This window comes from Cydia fagiglandana, chromosome Z, assembly GCF_963556715.1.
Source record: "Cydia fagiglandana chromosome Z, ilCydFagi1.1, whole genome shotgun sequence".
In the NCBI taxonomy this organism is placed as follows: Eukaryota; Metazoa; Arthropoda; class Insecta; order Lepidoptera; family Tortricidae; genus Cydia; species Cydia fagiglandana.
In genome coordinates this window covers 37,010,340-37,033,582 of record NC_085959.1, presented here as the reverse complement: position 1 = coordinate 37,033,582, position 23,243 = coordinate 37,010,340, and the positions used below count along the sequence as shown (strand labels likewise).

General features: G+C 38.5%; 1 protein-coding gene and 1 long non-coding RNA gene across 2 annotated transcripts in view; both read left to right on the top strand.

The window, feature by feature from the left end:
• LOC134678651 (uncharacterized) overlaps window positions 1-23,243 on the top strand; it is a 205,425-nt gene that overhangs the window by 65,250 nt on the left and 116,932 nt on the right. The gene's annotated exons all lie outside the window — the stretch shown is intronic.
• LOC134678643 (protein obstructor-E) lies at window positions 1,684-21,418 on the top strand. Its single transcript, XM_063537290.1, has 5 exons — window positions 1,684-1,827; window positions 17,907-17,965; window positions 18,899-19,061; window positions 19,831-20,025; window positions 20,550-21,418. The coding sequence occupies exons 1-5, from the start codon at window positions 1,779-1,781 to the stop codon at window positions 20,768-20,770; spliced, it is 687 nt and encodes a 228-aa protein (XP_063393360.1). The 5' UTR covers window positions 1,684-1,778; the 3' UTR covers window positions 20,771-21,418.

Genomic DNA, 23,243 nt, shown 5'->3' with positions numbered 1-23,243 from the left:
ATGTCAACAATACATGTAGTGTATATGGAGACGCCTTGGTTGTCGTTTTCTGAACAAAACAGTCTGCCGATTTATGAGGAGTGGGGCACGTCAAATGTATGGCTATTTGTACATGATTTGTACGTAACGTACAAATAGCCATGTGAGATAACCGTCAGTCCATACAAAAGTTTGCACAATTGTGCAAGGTTTTCAGCAGGGCAGAGGGGTACGCTCTTAAAGGCGACTCCGGTTATTAAATGCTCTAAGTGTATACGTCAATTTCCTTGATAAAATGGGGATCGTAGGACATTTATAATAGCGCATGTAATGCGTCGGCGAACGTCATTCATTTTAGCGTTTTAAGAGCCCTTCAACGTGCACACTAGCGCCACTCCTAAATTATCGTGATTATTTAAATTTCACGAAAGATATTTGAAAAAGGAGGCCGCTACGGACTGTATTGTGTATTTAAGTGCCTTTTGAATACATCAAACTAGTTTTTATGTTGCTGGATTTGTTAATCTATGCGTCTAAAGTAAAAACGGCCGTTTTTGTTTCGAGTTCCTAGATTGACGAAACCAGCAACATAAAAACTAGTTTGATGTATTCAAAAGGTACTTAAATACACAATACAGTCCGTAGCGGCCCCCATTTTTAAATACCTGTCGTTAAATTTAAATAATCACGATTATTTAGCAGTGGCGGTAGTGTGCATGTTAAGGTGACAGTCCATTCCAGCTGCAAAACTGTTCATTTTACTATGGAAATTGATAATAACAGCGACGCGTTCAGTACCAGTCGTGCAGCTGCGGTCAGAAATGGAATATTACCAGTGGCAACATCAACGCGGCTGCAGTAACGTCGCAACAGTAATGCAGCTGTATTTAGATTTATAGTTACCGCTGCTTCCTGTCTATAAATAAATAGATTTTTATGTAACATAATTATTTAATTGCTTACTAGGTACTTGGTAGAGTTAGTCCAAGAAAAGACTGCAGTGATTTTGATAGCCCACGCAGTGCAAGTAATATGTCGCTCTTTGAGAAACATAGTGTCACTATACAAAATGATTTGACCCTGAAAATTCATCTTTTCAAAAATGGATCAACGTCACTATTCGAATGGTTCTTAATTTTGTAGTGACACTATGTTTCTCAAGGAGCGATGTATTATTTATACGTCATAATTCCATAAAAGTTTATCGTTTAAAATAACACTTGCACTGCGTGGGCTATCAAAATTGCTGCAGACTTTTCTTGGCCTAACTCTACATCACAATGACAGCTTATTTAGTTTAAAGGAAGGTAATTAGTTCAACATCTGGAGCCCGATTCTAATTTAATAGTCTGTCACGATCTTGTTTTGATACGACCTTGAATATCGCTCACGTCGGAATGGGGCTCTTGAAGAAATTACGAGCGAGACTTATTTCAAGGCGACTAAATTTTATATAATCCTTACTTAGGGTCAGTTGCACCAAGCAGTCTGTCACCGTTAAAGTTTTAGCTAAATTTATTTGTAATAAAAATTTCATACTTCACTGCTGTTTGACGTTAATCAGTCTGTGAAATGCGGTTGGTGCAACTGGGCCTTAATCTGTGTACTAAAGTGTATTTCTCTCTAAAGTAACACATTATTTAGCATATAGGTAACAATACACACTGGCTGAAACCATTGACTGTCAACCCTATTGTAACCAAAGGGTTAATCCTTTCGCGCACTGGAAGGGAGTCGCATGCGCACTCGCGACACACGGCCAGTGGTGCCGCTCTGGCTAGCAAGCGCGGACGTGCAACATGAAGACCAGTGCCGGAATAACTTGTCTACTCGCCTGCGTTGCTTTTGGTAAGACTTCTGTTTCTTATGTCACTGTCCAGTTCATGGTGTATTTTTTAATTTTTTATGCATTGCTTAAAAGTCTTAAAACTGTCCGGAATATGATCGATACATAACAAGGCAGTGTGTAGTGGTTTTGTTTTTCAGTACGGCAAAACTTGCTTTAAAGTAGGCTTGCATATACCGTCTGCTGTATTCGAACTTCAAGATATTCACAAGAGACGACACGTACTAGAGCCATTCTAGACACGTTATAGTTTAGATATCAACTAGTTCTCTTTTGCAGCGCAATTCGGGAAATCAATGTCACTTTTACGCTAGATATAGAGTAAGATATCTATTAGATGTGAATAAGAGTATCTCCAGAATCGCGCAAATGTCAAATTTGACAGGTTAGATCTTAAACATATCGTTATCGTATCTTGGTGATGTCTAAAAGATGTCTCCTAGATGTCTATTTCAAAATCCGAATCGGGCCCCGTATCGCTGTACGTACATAGGTAATGTGCAGTCGACATAATATTAGCTAAGCACCGTGCTTATATATTTGTGCGTTCGTACAGCGACAATGTGTGTGAAGACCCTTTGAATGGAAACTTTAGCCCTTTTTCCAATAATATCCCATTGATTCAGCGAAAGGATTGCCGATTCCGTGCAGTGTAGGTACTTAGTTTCTTAGTGAAGTAAACAAGCTATATATTATAAAACGTTGCCTCTATTTACTCTTTAATAAAAATAAAAACAGGGGAAGTATGCTTAAGCTTAGTAAACTCATTAACTTAGATAATTATTCAAATGGAACAAAGAACTTTCTTTTCGTAATCACAATTAATTTTGGCTTGACTTTCAAAGTACTTAAAGACAACGCCATGACCAATTCATAATGATTACCTGGATATCCGTAACAGATAATCAATTATGATAATCTTTTACTTAAATTTCATGAGGTGCTAACATTTGTAACTGGTTTGTTAATATGTGGCAATATGTATGTTCCTGTTTTTAATTGTTCGCGTGTTATGGACAGGATATGTAACAAAGCAAAACTTGTTATACTTGTTTGCTTTTTCTTAAGAGCAAACAAGAATCTAATCTAATCTAACATACATAGTAATAGCTTACTTCTTGCCACTGTTTCGCTATCTGAAGGTTGTCTGGAAGAGATCGCTTTATAGCGATAAGTCCGCCTGTTGTTACCTACTCATTTAAGTCCTGTTTTTTTTTTTCTATTATGTACTTTTCTTTAGTAGTGCACAATAAAGAATTTTATTATTATACTCTTTATTTATTTTTCTTCTTAAGTTAGGTTAATTATAATATGGATATAAAAGTAAAATATAAAAACACTTACAAACAATAAAAAGAAAATTATAAACACATTATAAAAAACCTAACCTAGGGTGCCGCCGGCAGCGGGGCAGGGCCCAAGCTGCCGGTGGTCAGGGCCGCAGAGTGAGGAATCGACGTACTATACGCGCCGTGTCCAAAATTACCGCCTTCTGCATCTGACCCTTGATCCAACCACCTAGCGAGAGTCTCTCTAGGTGTTGGTCGAGACTCTTCGCTATGAGACCGTTCGCTGACACGACTATAGGAACAATGATCGTCGAGTCAACATCCCACATTATTATTATAGTAGGTATATAGAATATTAATAGCTGCTAATATAATCAATTTATTTCAAAATCAGGAGATATGGTAGACATCCTTAGTCCATGCCCAGACCTTATGGCCGCTGGCGTTTACGCTATTATTAACGCCGCTCCAATATCAAGGCGGGGCAATGGTATCTTTTGCCGTGGAACGTCACATATCTTTACTATTTCATATCTAGTGAATCTCTAATTCATTTCCCGAATCGCTCTGATATTTACATCCAGTCTAAAGTTGTTGCAGTAAAAGCTCCATGGCACAGTGGCGTCATACAACCAGTTGCCACAGGCTTTATGCATTCTATAGTAAACACAAATCTAAATGATAGTGTAGCACAGACACAGAGCCACTACGAAACAACTTACTTATTAACCTCCTACTTATTACCTGTAATAAAAATAAAATAACTAAATTAAAAAACCGTCGATCAAATTAGCGCTGGTAACGTCCTATGGTGAGTCAAAATGTATCCAAGATCTATCGTAGGGGTATTGCAAACCATTTATCGAAAACTGCTCTCAAATAGATTCCTCCCTTTATTGAGCTAGGGCACCACATACAGACACAGATATACATTGTGTCTGTATGTGGTGAACTTAAATATAAGCACTTCCCTTTTTGCGTCAAGGGTTAATGACACTTTCACCTGTTTATATCTATCCTATACTACCGTCAAAAGGAGGAATTAGTAAATTGATTGTAAATAATCGCTGTTGTTAGTTCAAAGTTCAACGGATAGGTACGTATCAGATAAATTCATAACAGTCGGCGTGAGATTTGTACTTCTTCTTTTTCTTTCTTGTCGAGGTTCCCTTGAACAGTGGGTGCCCAAATAGCAGATTTGTACTGAACTGTCAACAATTTCATAGAAAATCCCCGCCAGCTTTCGTGTAACGACCTACGTAAGCGGTACTACACCGCTACTATAACATACCTTAAATCTGGGGCCAAATTCGACATGTACAACTGTCAGATTTCGCATCCACGTCAAATCAACAGTTGATTTTATTGCATAGGTACTGAGTGTTGATTCCATCAACGGTGGATAGTATCATTTGGTACAACCAAAACTCAACTCTAAACTAAGGGTGGTTCGGTTTGGTTTGCTTGTCACCATAACTGTGGATTGTTAATGTCAAATTTTGACATTGTACGTATTCGAGAACTTGTGATTTTTCCCACATCAACGGGAGATCAACACGAAACGTCAAACGTCGCTTGTCGAATAGGGGTCCTGCACATGGGTGATACCTAAACGTTACGCAATGTTTACTCTATCCGAAGCGCCCGTTTCTTGTACATTATGTTGGTGACTACTACTACTATATAGCCTTTAGTTTCGTAATCGTACTATGTAATCTTCTCCCAAGCACAGCCTGTTATTATAATTTTGCCCGTGCGAATGTCTCCGTCTAATAGTATGTCAATATTGTGTCTAACTCTTACATAAAAATCGTACAAATATTACAAGAAGGTCAATATGTTCCGAGAAAGTGTCAGATGCTGACGTAGCTACTTTTGGAAAATGACGATGGAATGATTTTTGCAGTATCATACTTCGTTTTACGGTCTTTCAAATAAGGATGACTCACGTTAGATCGGGTCTTGTCCGGGCCGCAGCTTCCGGCGCACCGTTTACTATGGAAAGCATCACGTGATCATCTGTCTTGTCATAGAAAAGGTAATCCCGGAAGCTCCGGCCCAGACACGGCCCGGTCTAACGTGTAATCCCTATCACTAAAAAACTAACCTCTGTTCTTTGTTAGTTCATTAATCAGCCTTATTAATATAAAGGCATTTTAATTAAGATTTATTGTCACATATACTAATAAAATATTTCATATCTACTCATTACTTCAACTCATAAAATGCCAAAAATAGAGCCACAATTGAAACATACCTACGTTTCAAAAAAAGTATATGACTAAGTTTTATCATTTCATAGTCTACATTTTTCCCTCTTGTATATAACAGTAGCCTATATACCTAATTGTAGCGAATAGAGTTAATAGTTTCCTCCGGCCGGTTGCCCAACGGATTGGAAAGGTGGCTCAAGGCCCACACCTGTGCGAACGACATTAAAAAAAAATTCGGGCGTGCCGGCTTGGGTTGTTCAATTAACAATACCTAAATGTTATTTTTAAATAGTTTTTAATTATAGATACAAGGGTATTTGAATCTATGATACGAGTAGTTGTAAGCTTATTGATAGCGGCAATAGAAATACCAACCTGCAATTTCTTGGTATATGTTTTAATTTAAATTGAATAAATATGTAACTATGTAATAAAATCTAAGTATTATATCTATGGCCTGAATAATCTAAAGACGTACGAGTCGTTTATTAATTATAGAAGATATATTTTTGGACACTGTTCTTAAAAATATTAATTTTGAGTTTGAGTACCTACCAGTAAAATGTCCAAAAGTAAAGTGTTTAGGTAAAATTCCTGGATGTCTCTTGAGCAACCGCAGTAATATATACAACTTAGAAACATAGGTTATTTAATATAATTGTAATAAAATATGAAACCCAGACTTTAAACCATCAAGCTTTAGACATTATGCCGAAAGCTCTTAGCGCATATAGTGACGCGATATGCCGCATGGCCAAAATCAGCGACGTAAACCATACCTACTAACGATTTCTGTTTGTCAAGGGCATCTATTTTCAAAGTTAGGAAACGCAGGAAAATATTGACTTATCTTAAACGGTAGAAATAAAAATAATATAAAATACTAGCTGTGCCCGCGGCTCCGCCCGCGTGGAATTCGGTTTGTGTCAGTAAGCTGCAAAATATATATAAAAAAATAGTAAATTACATTACGCTGTATTTTTTTATTCAAAAAATTATAACATTTATAATTTCTTGCATGATAATTTCTTAAAATAATTCTATCTTATTGTTTCATACTTTTTAGAGCGCGATTTGTAGTAGTCCGACTACGCCCGACTCTTTTAGTATGAGAAAGTCGAAGTCGCCTAGCTTTGGACCGCGTGCAGTGCGCCACATACGTCGGGCAATTCCCGACTCTTTTAGTATGAGGGCGCCGAAGGAGCCCGGCTTTGGAACGAATTCAGCGCGCCACGTGCGTCGGGCTTAGCCCGACGCTTTGAGTATGAGGGTGCCTTCGGCTCCCAACTTTGGCAAGCGTACAGCGTGTCACGTACGTCGGGTTACGTCCGACGCTTTGAGTAGGTATGAGGGAGGCGCCCGGCTTTGTAACGCGTACAGCGTATCACGTACGTCGGTCTACGCCCGACACTTTTAGTATGAGGGCGCCGAAGGCGCCCGGCTTTGGAACGCGTACAGCGTATGAGGGTGCCTTCGACGCCCAACTTTGGCAAGCGTACAGCGTGTCACGTACGTCGGTCTACGCCCGACTCTTTAAGACGCTCAGCTTTGAAACGCGTACGTTACGCCCGACGCTCTGAGTATGAGGGCACCGGAGGCGTCCGGCTTTGGAATGCGTACAGCGTGTCACGTAAGTCTCTTTTAGTATAAGAAAGTCGAAGTCGCCTGGCTTTGAACCGCGTGCAGCGCGTGAAGTTGTCGGGCTACGCCAGATCCTTTTAGTATGAGGGCGCCGAAGGCTTTGGAACACGTACGGCGCGACACGTACGTCGGGTTAAGTCCGAAGCAGTGCCGGATTAAGATATTTTGATGCCCTAAGCATTTCTAGACCATGGTGCCGCCTCTCCCTAGGGTCATTAAGAGTACATTATTTTTTTTGGTAAATTGAGTGAAGTTCAGTCCTTACTTGGTAGATATTCCACCAATTCGCACGAAGCGCTTTGCTTCTACTTTCCTTATGCGCACTGCCAAGGAATGGAATTCCTTGCCGGCGTCTATATTTCCGTGTTCTTATAACCCGGCAACCTTCAAATCAAGAGTGAACAGGCACCTTCTGGGCGAGCTCGCTCCATCGTAGGCCACGTCTACGCCTCGGCTAGTCTGTGGCCATGAGTAAGCCCATTCATAATATAAAAAAAAAAGTTCATTGCCGCATTACAGCTGAGAATGGAAATCAGCCACATCATTTTATCACGAAAATTGACAGTACCGCAGCAGTAACGTTGCAACAGAGTAATGCTGCTGCAGTCCCCACCCGAATGTTACCTTTATCATACCTTAGAAAGTTATTAAAAACGCGAGCGAAGCAAGCGCGAAAATTTTTCGATATAAAAAACGCAATTTTACTTTTAGTCCCAACCAGGTGCGAATCCAGGATTTCATACAAAGAAGGGATGGGACAGTTTTCTATCAGCCTAGCTTCGCATAGGGCTCGATATTTAAGGGTCTCAGCGAGGTTGTTTTCATGCATAAAAGATGCAAGAAAGCAGAGCTTGGAATTGACCAAGTGAATTGAATTGGCGAAGTGTGAGCAAGGCAGTAGGCCCAGCTGCGAAAGAGGAAAGCTTGGATTTGGATCCACGCCCAAGTGTAATTAAGGCAGAAGATCAACTTTGCCGTAAGGCAGAAGGCCTCGCATAAGACCTAACGCCGAACCACAAAAGAGTGGGTTGAAATCGAATCTATGCATATAATCACGACTCTTCTACTGCTACCAAAGAATTACGCGCCATTATTTTTGCAAATTAGCTTTTGTACAGCTTAAAAAAAATCGTGTGGTAAAAACGATGTGTGTCCCCCTAATTTTAAAATTTGTTCTACTTTTTCAACCTGGCATTTTGGTGCCCCCCCTGAACGTGATGCCCTAAGCACGTGTTTGTTTTGCTTATTGGTTAATCCGGCACTGGTCCGAAGGTTTTACTATGAGGGCGCCTTCGGCGCCCGGCTTTGGTAAGCGTACAGCGTGTCACGTACGTCGGGCTTAAGGAATGCAAATCGGTTATTTTTTGTATGGAAATAACCGCGGTTTCGGTTAAAAACCGATTATTTCCATACAAAAAATAACCGATTTGCATTCCGTAGTCGGGCTAAGGTTAAGGCATTCAGATGTTAAGGTGTAATAAAGAAACTTAGATAAATAAATATATACCTACATACAAACACGAACGCTGAAAACACAATACACTCTCTCTCTCTTTTTTCTGGGTAGTCGTGAAAAAGATGGCACTGTGCAATGAGGGGTAATTAATTTACTGTCTTAATTTTGTTGTATATTATTAATACGACATAATTCTTCTTCGACCTAGCGTTTTCCCGGCCTAGCGCCAGGGACAATATAATTCGACATAATTATTCAATTAAATTTGTTGATGTCCGTACCCCCTCATCTAAACTCAGAGTTAATTTGGCAAAAACCTTCCTCGGTGGCTATTCATGTCACTACGTATTAAATTCAGCGCCATCTGTTAGTTTACCAGGGTACTCAATAGTGGTAGCACATATTTGAAAAAAGTTTGCCCCTCCTTCATAAGTAGCGCCATAAGATTCAGGGGCAAACTTAAATCAAGCGAGGGTTGTGGCTACCCCCCCTTTTAGGGGTTGAATTTTTATAGCCTATATAACCTGGCCGGAGATTTTCTCGACAGATTAGTAAAGTTTGCATCAAAATCCGTTCAGCCGTTTTCACGTGATGCGCGTTCAAATAAACAGACAAACAGATAAATAGACAAACAGACAAAAATTCTAAAAACTGTTGGAACGTGTTCTGTTATCGATTCTAAGTATCCCCAGCCAACTTTTTTTCAAATATCTTCCATGTACACTTGACTTTCGACCCTCTACAGCTTTATTATATGTATAGATAGTACAGAAGACATTAACGCACTTCTTAATCATTAAGCAGTAGGACGTTGATGTATTTTCCTCTTCCGAGGCGACACGAGAATTCATTATAGTCGACTATAGTGTTTCGTAAGAACTCATTATAGTTGAGAGAGCCCATAGTGAAAAGTGTGTGATTACAGATTGGAAAATGAAGTCTTAATTCAAACATTAATATCGACGAGTAGAAAAAAATACGTGTATGACATCTACAGATGGATGTAGTGGCTACTCTTAAGTTAAGGTTGCCTTCGTCACAACCTTTGTTGTATCTTCGCTTTAGGATTGAACTATTTCCACGTAATAAGATTGTAATAAGGAAGCGATGCATATCCTTCGAGAACCGGACGGACGCGGATACTTCAAAGGATTCTCGATTAGAAATCGTGTAATAGGTAATACTATCTTGTTTACAAAGATTTTTAACTTTATCAGAAAACTATTCCACGTTTCATAGGTACAAGTTAATCATTTTGAAAGCTAGGTACCTTATGCAATTTATGTACATACGGCGCGATTCTGAAAGTGAATTAGAGATTAACTAGATACGATATAGTAAAGATATGTGACGTCCTACGGATAAAGGTACGCTTACGATTATTAACGTCGCTCCAATATTATTGCGGCGCTATGCGACGTAAGCGCCAGCCGCCATAAGGTACATTTTGCCGTGGAACATCACATATATTTACTATTTCATATCTATTGCATCTCTTATTCCTTACCTTCCTTACCTATATCTGCATTTTATAATAGGACTAATTATTTTCCTAACGCAGGCAATTAATTTTATAAGGGGGTTTACTTTTGAAAGCAACGTCTAAAGCTCAGTTTCTTTAAAAATATACCTATTGTTTTATAGTTTTATTCACGTGTCAACGTGCATTCAATTGAATTCATGTCACGGCCGCGTGCAAGCAAAAATGCAACTAAAAAAAATTGTGAGCCAGCTCACGTATAGCTTTGTTTGGCACTAGAGGTATGTCGGCCCTGCCCTGACTGAAAGCTTCTTTGTTTCAAAATTTTAACAACATAAATATAATAATAATAAATAAATATCGTGCATGATAGGAGACAGTGGGACGTGTAACTGAATTCTCTTTTTAGGGTTCCGTACCCAAAGGCTAAAAACGGACTCCATTGTCCACCAACTGTCTGTCACATGAACCGTGATACCTAACTAGAGCTAGACAGTTGAAATTTTCACAGTTGATGTATTTCTGTTGCCGCTATAACAACAAATCCTAAAAAGTACGGCACCCTCGGTGGGCGAATTCGAGACGCTTATTTTATTTAAGTAGTTAAGGGTTCTTCAACTTCAAAAGTAGGCGAGTTTACCGCGTGACGTCACTACACTCGTTTTCATATAAATTCCATATTAGAAAAACGTTTTGACAACTAAAACAGAAGCTGATTTGACTAGTAGTTAGAATCGGCCTCCTAAGTACTTGATTGCGCTTGGACGGAAAAATGACATGCGTGCATTTGTTTGTCTCTCTTGTAGCGAAACGTTTGCATAACGGCTGGAATGGACAGTAATTAAACAGCTATTGAGGAGTATTACGCCAGCACGTAAGCCAGTAAGAAGGTCAAGTCGCTGTAACGCGTAAACCAGCTTAAATAGCCTATTTCTTACATATTAATCGTATTAACTCACATTTATAGACGGGTCTATCGCGAATTTATTTTATTACGTTTCGCGATAGACTCGTCTATAAATGTGAGTTAATATGTGTACAAAACGCGAAAGTTTTAAATAATCAATTAGTTATTAGTCGTATTTGTAGAATAGGTAACTTTTTTTAATGGATTGTTATTTCTAACAAAGCAATGAGGAATTGATGAAAAGTGTAAAAAAAAAATATATGGCATGTTAATTTGAATCACTACACCTTATAAAACAAAGTCCCCGCCGCGTCTGTCTGTTGTCTGTTTGTGTGTTTGTATATTTGTTTGTGTAAAAGGAAAAACTAGAGAACGGATTTTCATGCGGTATCCATCTATCAATAGAATGATTCTTGGGAACGCTTTCTAGGTGTATAATTTGTTAAACACACGTGCGAAGCTGGGGCGGGTCACTAGTTATCAATATTACAAATCTATGAACTGACCTTTAACCCCTTGCTTTGACAGCTGCATTTCTAAAACGAATTCAACTTTGCAAAAATTATATATTATTTCCATCTGGGCTAATTTATATTAAGTATGGTGCTGATTTATTTAGTTTCTCACTTTAAAGTTAAACATATTCTACATTTCTACCATCAAAAAAATCACGAAAACTGCTACTTATTGCTCATTTAAGTAGCTCAAATATCATTTATTTAAAAACAAGATAAGATAATATATACAGCGTTATCAAGTAGGTAGATAATTTTCTTTAGAAAAATCATAATTCCTTTTTCCTATCATCATCTAGATATATTAAAAAGCTTATACCCCTGTACTGGTCATATTAAAATTTGTTAGCGGATACTACTGTCCTTGGCCAGAAATGTTTGTAATTGATAAAAACATTAATTGCCCTTATGAGTTTCCTGGCACGTTTAATAAGCTGTGTAAGAAAATTAAAGGTAGGTATAATTACACTTAACGTAGGTATTGTACTTATCTGAGGTTATTAATTCAGCATTTAGTTTCAATTGAAACACATTGTATAATGGAAAATTATACTTTACTGTAGGCAATTTGACGTAAAAAATATTACAAACACATTGCATATAACTTTTTGTTAATACCTAGTTAAGCCCACCGCGATTAAATGAATTATGTAGGTATCGTTTCATTCTTTGTTCATGGTACCTATTGCCAAAAATACCCGAGGTTTATAATACAGTAGACTCGTTTAAAACGATCTCCTGCGTTTTACGACGCCATTTTACACTCGTCCTTGTAAACTAACAAAATTTTCTCCGCTATAAGGTACCTTTTGCCGTGGAACGTCACATGTCTTTACTATATTTTCATATCTAGTGAATCTCTAATTCATTTCCCATTGTCTTGGTGAATATGCTTTCCCGCTTAAGATGCGGACGATTACGTCACGTAAGGATCGATCACCTTTCAGACAGTTTTTACAGGTTTCACAGTATACGTATGTATGTGGCACATAGTAACGCGAAAGCTCATAAACGCCCGCAGCGTTAGAAGCGTAGAAATGTCCCGTTCGTTTCCTCATTGTGCCGACGTGTTGAGTCTATTGTCTCAGCGATGCTTTCCATCTCGATCGTTATGTAATGCACAGCACGGTTCGACGCCGCCCCACGCAAGTGATACAAAACAGTAGAATAACCAGAACTTTAAATAATATATGTAGTTATTTTGTTTTTATCAATAATACAACATAGTACAATAAGTAATAATGTTATTTTTAAAGTAGCCTGTTTATGTTATTTAAATGTAAACAAAAATGTAAAATTGATAACGAGGAGCATTTCCATTCCTACTTATAGACTTATCACGTGCGTGAACTCGTGTTAGGCATAACTAATGCGCACTGAATGTAAAATGCACTTAATTTTAAAGTGAAAATACCTACCTCTACCAATACCTCTACCTACCTCTACCAATCTATATCTATACCTATGTCAATGTAGGTAAGTGTTAAAAAAATATCGGTCACCGTGAAACTGTCGCACTTCTACCTTTTGTTAACCGTTGCATGTTAAGTACGGCACAGATGTAGTTCAGTTCCGCATGTTACGGAGGTCAACTTTGCAATTAAAAGAAATTGACTACTAAAAATAACTGCCGTATTCGAACTTCAAGATATTCACAAGAGATGACACGTACTGGATCCATTCTAGATACGTTATAGTTTAGATATCAACTAGTTCTCTTTTGTAGCGCAATTCGGGCAACCAATGTCACTTTTACGTTAGATAGAGTAAGATATCTCTTAGATGTGAATTGGATCTCTAAGTCATACCCTGTGGAAATCGTTCAAGAGTATCTCCAGAATCGCGCAAATGTCAAATTTGACAGGTTAGATCTTAAACATATCGTTATCGTATATTGGTGATGTCTAAAAGATGTTTAATAGATGTCTATTTCAAAATCCGAATGGGGCCCTTAAATTAAATGCAAACTCACATTTGCTCAATCATGGCAAAGTCGCCGTGCACTAAACGGATGCGCTGTGCCTGTGTCGTTTGTTGAATAGCAGTCGTGACGTTCACCCCGTTATCTGATTCGTTGAGGAAGATCGCTTTTCACACTTCTGATATAATACGCGATATATTACAGTGCCATGTTCTTAGTAAATGCACCGTGACACGCAATTATTGTCTAGCAAAATGTCGTTACGTAGGTACCTAAAAGATTAATGATGTTTACTTCTTACCTTCTCACAATGCGGGTGGCAAAACTAGTTAGTTATTAACCAAGTTAAGCCATTTTAAAAAAAGGTCTGATTCTTAAGGTTATAGATATATATATAAGCCTATACGGTGTCCCACTGCTGGGCAAAGGCCTCCCCCCTTGATTTCCATTCGTCTCGATTTTGGGCAATCTCCGGCCAGTCGTTAAGGTATGCGTCCAGGTCGTCCCGCCATCTCCGTCTGGGCCTACCACATCCTCGCCCGTCTTGCGGCACCCATACCGTGGTTATTTTGGCCCACCTCTGGTCTTAAAGTTATTATATATTTTTTAAGGATTTCTTTACTCAGATTATTATATTTATAAAAGTCTGTATAGCTATTCATCGTATGAAAACTAAATATCCAAACATTATGAGCTCATAAAGCTTTATGAGTACTGAAATAAAGAGCATTTAATTTCATTTAAATTATTAGAACAGTTGGCAAATAACTTGAATAAAGACAATCTAGGCGTGGCTCCACGGAATTATACGTTATTCAGCAACCCATTCGATAATGTAATTGAGAAATGGCGGAAGGCTGAGAAACGATTACTCTACCATCTTACACAACGTATTCAAATTAATTAAATAATCCTGCGCATCTCAGCATCTGTGTATGAACGAGACGGATGTATGCACGCATATAGCGGTGTCCCGCTCGCATACCGGGGCGGCATGCGGATACGCATGAAATTTGAAGACCGCTTAATGTAGATATACGTTCCGTTAAGTACTAAAATTTCATAAGCTATCGACCGATATTAAGTAAAGGGTAGGTTAATGTTTCTTTGAAAGAGGCACAAATAGGCGTTTATAGATTTTTTTTTAAGTTCATATATATTGTGTTTAAAAAATACGCTATTTTATTGAATAATCATACCATAATAACTGAAATAACCTCTATTCTCACCTCTATAAATAACTCTGTAAATGAGACACATACAGAGTGTTACTGACCATCGGGCTTTAAATCCAGGGCTCGATTCTACTCGTTAAATGGAGCTACTTTTATTATGGCACCAACCCCGAAATCCCGAATTTTTTTTAGTTTTCCATACATTTTGGCTGATCAGATGTCGACGTTTTCTATGGAAAAGCCTAATTTTTTTCCCGATTTAAGGGTTGGTCCCTTTGGTCGGAGTAATATCAAGCCCTGGAATTAAAGCCCCATGGTCAGACACATACTGTATAAATTTATATCTGGCTAACTGAGACTCTGGGTAAGTGGAGTAGCTCTTGTGAGTGAGAGAAATTTACAGGATGCTAACGGTCCCGGTTATCCAGGTTTCACTGTATATGTTTAGATTTTGAAATCATAGCATAGGACATGGATTTTTGCAACAATCAGATTTTAATCAACGAACAATTAATTAAGTTGATCGGAAATGTCAGTCGCTGATAATAATCCAAAGGTCAAATAAACTGGAATTTTGATATTTATATTAATAGTGACCTTAATAAAAAAGGCAAAGGCTGGTGCTGAAACTACGAACAAGTTATGAATTAAAAACTGTTTTATCTTAGTTAAAATTATCTGTTTACGTTTTCTTAAGTATATTTTTAGTTGGTTTAGGTATACTCATACCTATTACTTAATTGGTAATTGGTGGTGGTTCTATAAACTCCTAAAAACTTTGGTAAGCTTTTGTATTTTTACGAATATTGAGATATGGAAATATTGGATAACAAATGACAAAAAACCTCAATGATCAAGACATTTTTTAAGTGTATGTTCAGTTCAGATACTTTTGAGCGCCTTGGCCGCTCCGATATCTGATAGCGACAGGACAACTCGCGAACGTTATCTTAACTAGCTGTAGCTGTAACCACTTTCCGCAACCTTGCTATACTTACGGCGACCCCCTCACTTAGGCGATAACCTGCCGTTACGGCGAGATAAAATGCTGCAAATTAATTAGTACATATAATTTTATTACGAAAATTATAAAATACCTGCCTTAGTTACTTTGACTCAAAAATACATGCATAGTGTTTTATGAAAACATTGAATCTATAGAGCTTTTGAGTCCTAAGTTGCGGAGCAAAGTCTACCAAGGGCCCGATTCGGATTTTGAAATAGACATCTATTAGATATCTTTTAGACATCACCAAGATACGATAGCGATATATTTAAGATCTAACCTGTCAAATTTGACATTTGCGCGATTCTGGAGATACTTTTGAACGATTTCCACAGGATATGAATTAGAGATCCAATTCACATCTAATAGATATCTCACTCCATCTAACGTAAAAAGTGACATTGGTTGCCCGAATTGCGTGGTAAAAGAGAACTAAACTATAACGTATCTAGAATGGATCTTGAAGTTCGAATACGCAGCAAGTCTAGTAAGTAAAATTACTAACACTGAGTTTAATTTAAGCTTTTTTATTAAATACTGAACTTTGGTTTTAAAAAATCTATTGACACAAGAATAGTTCCCATGATCAAGAACAGTGACATGACAATGCGTCCAACTTTCGACATGCAACATTTTTAGCAGCAATTTATTGACGGTACACTTATCGGCAAAAAATTCTAAGGTATTGGATTGTCTAACAAGCTTGCGATGACAGAGTCAATGAATTTTGACTTTAAAATTAGTGTTAGGTACCCACAAATATTCGAAGTCAGATATATTGGCTACACTCTAATGCCTTTATTAGAACCAAGAACGAACATAAATATATGTGCATAGAGTTTAAGCGATGAAATTGAAGTTATTTATGCTCTCATTCATTCTTCAAGAGAGCACGATGAGAACTAACGGGAGAAGATGAGATCTGTGGCGGTTCCTGAGTCATTAGTCATTACTGGTTTGCTTTGGTTAAGATGTGTAACGTGCGGTATGATTTGTTATCAGTCTTGTCCAGTAAAAACTGCGAGTTGAATATCATATTTAATTGAAAGCCCTCGTCATTAACGATTGATGGTTCCAATAGTATGATACGCCCACGCTTCCCGACTAAGTGAGTAATAGTGCAACTCATTATGGAAATAATGGTTGCATTTTTATCTTTTGTCGCGTCATTCATCGCTCTCGCACTTATATAGGTTACCTGTTAGAATATAGTCTCCGTGACATATGATAAAAGCGTAAATATCTTTGGGTCATAGATCTATTTCATATGTCAAACATATTCTCCGAGCCAAGACAACATGTTCAATTAATTAATTACATAGGCAAAGAGCTTCTTACTGGCAGACAAAAGCTGTGTCGACAATTGTGGTGACATTCTTATCAGATGAAGGCGTCAAAGTACAATATTAGAAGGTTAAAGTAGTTGGCCACGCGGCATTTTAGCGGCCGGGCGGAGAGAAAGTAACGAGTGGGTAACCTTGGCGCGGCGGTACGTTGCCGCTGACCGCCTCCGATTATACATTGTCTTATATTTTTAAGTACGTGGTATTTTTCAGCACTCGTATGTGGAGGCATGCTTGAAATGCTACCATTATTAACAAAACTAAATTAGTTTGTAGGTATTAACAAATGCCATGATAATGATAACCCTTCGTTATTATTGGTATAAGGATAAAAAGTAACTATATCAGGTATTCAGCATCTTTACTACCTAACTGAAAGTTTATAACTTGCACAAGAAAAAGCGGAAGTACCTACCTTCTTAGTCATAAGAACTTAAATAAACCGCTTTCGCTTATTTCTAGTGCTTGTAGTAAAAGCTTACAAAGAATAGGCTTTAGTTCACTGGGTGTCTGTTTGTGATCTGTGTCACACAAATTATAACGATGTGACAATGTAACCACAGTATAGACAGCCCTTTGAAAAGACTAAAGTCTTAAGAAACCACCGATATTCTTGTGCCAATTCTCGTCGTGACTCGCTTAGCCCGATCAAACCCCAGCAATGAAGCAATAGGGGTTATTACCCCGCCGACCCGATGTCGACACCCGGTCACGCTCCACGCGACCGATTACACACGCCTATGTGCTATTATATTGAAAGCAGCCTCAGGTTGAGTGCGTAATAACCTCCTCATATCGGCTGGCCTAATTAATTATGTGCGAATGGTGCAACAGTATGGGATTTATCTCACTTAGGTCCGGTTTCTCTAATCACAATTGAAGAGCTGATTGATTTAACTAACGCACCCTATACAATACAATTTTAGCGTACGTAATTAATACCACGGATGGTCTGGTGCGCAACCAGCTACGCCTTATGAACGTTTATATCGGGCTTTTGGTTTTTATCATTTATCGTAATGGATAAAACAAGCCATTTTCGCACTTAATACATTTGCCAGAATGGGACTGATTTGTGACTAATGTAGGTTTTCTTTTAATTATTTAATTTAATTTATTATTTATTTTTTTACAGTCAACGCTGGCATCCTGCTTGAACATGCGCCTGAGTGCCCGGAACAATATGGAGTGCAGGTAACTAACATTTCGCACTAATATTCAAAAAATTAAAAGTAAGGCTAATATACAAACTACTATACCTATAAGAATCACTAATGACACAAATGGGAATATGCGCTTCAAATAAATCATTCCCATTCGTCTCCGCCTCATGGCAACATACCCTTGGACATCTACCTTACCTATTACTATACTCACTCCTTGGAACTAGGAATGATAAACTTCGAGTCTACCATAATAATTAATAATCGTTAAAATAAATATTTTAACAGTTTTTAAAATATTACATAACTCCATTCTTGTTCCTTTTGATTTTAAAGAATGTTGAACGCATTGCGAACGCACGTAACTGTTGAAAGAAAGTGTGATTCATAACCTCGTTAGGCGACAGCGATAATTGTACTACGTTGTTTTAATTAATTGCCCAGCGAATTTCCCTTAGCAATAATTATGTGCATTGAAAGCGAATGACCATTACAAGTTAGCGAAGCGACATGTTTTAATAAAATTACGTATTTCGGTCATATTTGTGCCGAGCTCTCCTTGGTGCACCAAAATTTTGGCTATATTAAGGCATTTGGTATCTCCTTGCTGTCTAGAGTCAGACCAAGAAAAGTCTGCAGCGGATTTGATAGCCCACGCAGTGCACGTGTTATTTTGAACGTCAAACTTCTATGCAATTATGACGTATAATTAAATAACACTTACACTGCGTGGGCTATCAAATCCGGTGCAGACTTTTCTTGGTACGACTCTAGCTAAGTTCCCTGGGGGATACTCCTAACTTGTGAAAAGCCCTGAAACCCACACTATCACTACCTACTCTCTGACAAGCAAACATATACATACAATGTGCTTAAAATGTTCTGCTATTGCGATTTCTTTAACTCAAAGAAGTACCTAAACTTGATCTTGAAAAACTCATAAGTATTTTTTCCTTGGTTCCAGGCGTACGCCCACCCCGAACTATGCGATCAGTTCTTCCTCTGCACCAACGGGACCCTGACGGTGGAGACCTGCGAGAACGGTCTGCTGTTCGACGGCAAGGGCGCTGTGCACAATCACTGCAACTACCATTGGGCGGTCGATTGCGGACAAAGGAAAGCTGACTGTAAGTTCAGAGATGTGTTAAATTATCAATGATTCTTCTTGAGAATCTATGGAATATTAATGGTGGAAACCTGTCTGCTTCTTTGATTTCAAGGGCCATGTCCTTAACTACTATAACTACCACTAGATTAAATGATGGATTAGCACAGGAAAACTAGTCAGTTTGACTAAGTCGCCATCAGGTATTATCCGAGTGGTTAAGTTACTTAAACATATTTGATTATCCACTTTAACATCTTGATAATAAAGGCTTTGTTCAGATATTTGTGAACACCTTGGCCTTGAATTCTGATTGGGACTCTGGCGACCTGCGGCGAGAAGGTTCTGTTCTTCGTGGGCAACGGACTCAAGTATTGTCGCTTAGTTCCTGAATGCTTAGGAGGGATTCAAATTCTCGGGGCAGAGGTATTTGGTTGGAGCCTAGGATGCCTACTGGAATAATAAAGTATCTTTATCTTATCTTTTATCTTAAGAGAATATGCTAAAATGACAAAAAAATTACACACACTTCCCCAGCCATAAACATATAGCGTATATTTAGGAGCAAGGTCGTATGTATGTCGTATTTGGCGTCCTGTGCTAAAATTTGACCGCCCCATAGCCACCCAAAATAGCATATTTTGGGCATAGGGTAAATACGCCATACGCCCCTGTTCAGGAGCTAAGGCTTTAATTTGTCTCGATAACTACGCCAATACTAATAATATTTATTTGTACCTATTTAATAGATACTTTTGTGTACAAATTATATCCAAATGTCTTTTCTGCAGTGGTCCCCTACTCTTCTCCGGGCTGCGAGTTCCAGTTTGGCATCTACCCGGACAGCGAAGAGTGCTCCACCAGCTACGTCAAGTGCGCCTACGGTATCCCTGAGCAGGAGCCTTGCACCCCTGGTCTGGTCTACGACCACCGAACCCATGGATGCAACTGGCCTGATCTGTTGCAGCCGTTTTGTAATCCTGAAGGTGAGCAATTCAGCATGACAGATTCAAAGCACGATAGGGCGTAGAGTTTTGCCATAGCACTCATGACTATCCTGACAAACCAGACTGGCCTTCGATATTTGGGGATATATTTCGAACTGGGTCTCGGTCTCACAGGTTGTAGGCCTTCCTTTTGCCAGTAACTTTAAGAAATTTGCAACAAAGCTACAGCCAATTGCAACCTTGATAATTGTAAGAAATGAAGGTTTCTCCTAGCAATGAAGGATGAAGGTCGTTATTTATAGTGGCATGTTTAAGCCTAACTGATACAAATTTGTCAGGATCACTCTAGTTTTGCAGTACACGAGTCCCTTCGATCGAACGTACTGCAATAAAAGCACAGTGCCACTTTTAAACAATGTTGATATTGCTACACCGCTCGCCCCAGTGTTGAGCTAAGCATGAGCTAAGCTAGTCCAAAAATGTATACACGTTCGTGTTCTAATATCATAAAGGAAGACAAGAATTAAAAATGTTATATATTATTACATATGTTATATTCACAGCGGTCATCGGCTTCAAGTGCCCGACGAAAGTGCCCGCCAACACGCAATCCGCCAAATTCTGGCCCTTCCCCCGCTTCCCCGTGCCCGGGGACTGCCACCGCCTGATCACCTGCGTGGAGGGCCAGCCCCGCCTCATCACCTGCGAGGAGGGCAAGGTGTTCGACGACCAGAACCTCACCTGCGAAGACCCCGAGCTCGTGCCTCACTGCGGACACGCGTGATTGCCTCATGATTGTGTTGCGAAACGAAAATTTTTACTTTTGTGTTATTTCTTTCTGCCAAGCGAACTGTTTGTCAACGAATTAGGGTCAAAATAATACTTCACTATGTACTATTTATAAATTTATAAGTAATATTTTTATTTATTTTGGTGCGACTAGATAAATAACTAAAAACAAAACTAAAGATATGACTTACTTTTCTTTGAAGGTTGCAATGGTAACCACTATTTCATGAATTCTATATGCAACAGTGCCAAGAGTCCAACGTGACGTACCTATCCGGTTCATAATTTTCGTTTTGCAATGTAGTTATTTCTAGCAATTAATTTTAATACACCGTCCATTTCTGAGTAATTTTAAATCCGACTTGAAAACGTCTTTTACAAAATTACAAAGCAATCAATTAACTTTTTTTACTGAAACCTATTTATTTCCATATAAAAATGATATAAGTTACCTATGTAAATCTTCCTAAAACTTGTATGTTACCTGTAACAAAGTTGCCAAATGCAGATAATTCGTGATATTAGTTACCGTAGATATGTATGTTTTTATACGTCAAAGTTTATATGTATTTATCATGTACACTTCTGTAAATAGATCAGCAAAAAGATGGATATGTAAATAGGAAAATAAAATATCTAAATATACATGAGAATTTCATTTTGAAACTGCAACATTTTAATCTCTTGACGCCTACTTCCTATATATGTATACAATATTTGCAAGGGAAGTTTGCATCAAGTTATATGTTTATAGGGAGGCAAAGTTGTTGTCTGAACCTTCGTACTTATTGATAATTTGAGTAATATCCTAAAATTTTCCTGGGATGGAGCAAACTCGGATTACACGCATTTAGGACCAAATGAAACTATAACGATTTCCAGCTTGCTGGGAATTAATTCCTTAAAATGATGTTTTGGATCTGATTTGATTGGCCTATTACAGCGTATCTTACTAAACTAAATTAAATAAATTAATGTCTAAACAGGTTTTTGTGGGGCTGTTGTCGTTGTCGTGGGCAAGTGTATCAGTTTGTTTGCATCAATTTTAATACATTTGCATGCATCCTAAAAATAGCCTTGCTTGTTGACCAAACGCTCTCAGGATACTCGTATAGCCTCCTGCCTACATCCTTCCTTTGGAAAGGACATAAGAAATAAAAAAATGCTGTGGAGTATTTCTCAATGGTAACCCTAATGCATTCCTTGTAACTCATTATACAGCTGTCAAAATTTATAGAACAAATAAAAAAAAAAAAAACATTTATTTCGGACCACAAAAATCCATAACTTGTTAGTAAACATGTACATGCACAGCTTGTAATTTAGACTATGTAGAAATAGAAATGTCAATGACAAATGACAAAATAGAACGGTCAATGTCAAGCTGTCATTTTTCAAAAATGGCGACGGCAAGTGGACGCGCCGGCCTGCGCCCGCGCAAAGGTAAGTCTAATCGTGATTAATCTCGTTTTTAGGGTTCCGTAACTCAAAAGGAAAAAACGGAACCCTTATAGGATCACTCGTGCGTCTGTCTGTCCGTCTGTCCGTCTGTCACAGCCTATTTGCTCCAAAACTACTGGATCAATTAAGTTGAAATTTGGTACACATATGGAAGTCTGTGACCCAAAGACGGACATGTAATAAAAACAAATGAATTTTAAGCATAGGGGGCTATTTTAGGGGGAATATGATAAAATTAAAAAACCAAGTTTTGCAAACCATATCGTGTTATATATTAAATGAAAGGGCTTATTTTGAGAATCTCAAATATATTTTTTTTATAATTTTATATGAAACAGTTTAGAAGTTATTTAAGTAAATAGGCAAAAAATGACCGTTCCCCCCCCCCTTATCTTCGATACTACTGGGTCAAAAATTTTGAAAAAAATACACATAATAGTTCTTTACCTCTAGATGACAGGAAAACCTATTAGAAATCTAGAGTCAAGCGTGAGTCGGACTTAAGAAAAAAAACACGGTTAGGCTGTTTTAGGGACACAGCCGTAATGGTTTACGTGAAACTCGGTGTGGACAGCTTTTGCGAAGGCCGAAGGCCGAGCTACGCGTAGGGCCGAAGGCCCAAGCATCCCTCAGAAGAGGCTTTTTAGGCCGAAGACCGAGTTGCGAGAGGTTAGTGCTCAAACACAGAACAATTATAGTTCAATTGTCTGAATTCGAAGATCGAAGGCCCTGAAGGCCCGGAGCCTCCGACATGTGCATGCTTCCCTGAAAGGAGATTGTCGATTTTGTTCTATCTTTTGTTTAGCGATTGGGTCCGATACCTATAGATTACTGGAAAAACGTATAAGAAGTCTGCAACTAAGCGTGAGCAATTGTTTATGTGAAACATGGTGCGGACAGCTAGTGCGAAGGTCGATGGCCAAGCTCTGCGTTGGGCCGAAGGCCTGAAGCATCCGAGAGAGGTGCGCCTCCACGCAAGGTCGAAGGTGAGCTTTTGGAGGTTAGTG

Bases quoted from the DNA above. Each gene is read 5' to 3' on its own strand.
- LOC134678643 (XM_063537290.1), top strand. From the start codon at position 1,779: ATGAAGACCAGTGCCGGAATAACTTGTCTACTCGCCTGCGTTGCTTTT. The intron at 17,966-18,898 runs GTAACTAACATT...CCTTGGTTCCAG, and splicing joins CGGAACAATATGGAGTGCAG to GCGTACGCCCACCCCGAACT. The intron at 20,026-20,549 runs GTGAGCAATTCA...TTATATTCACAG, and splicing joins GCCGTTTTGTAATCCTGAAG to CGGTCATCGGCTTCAAGTGC.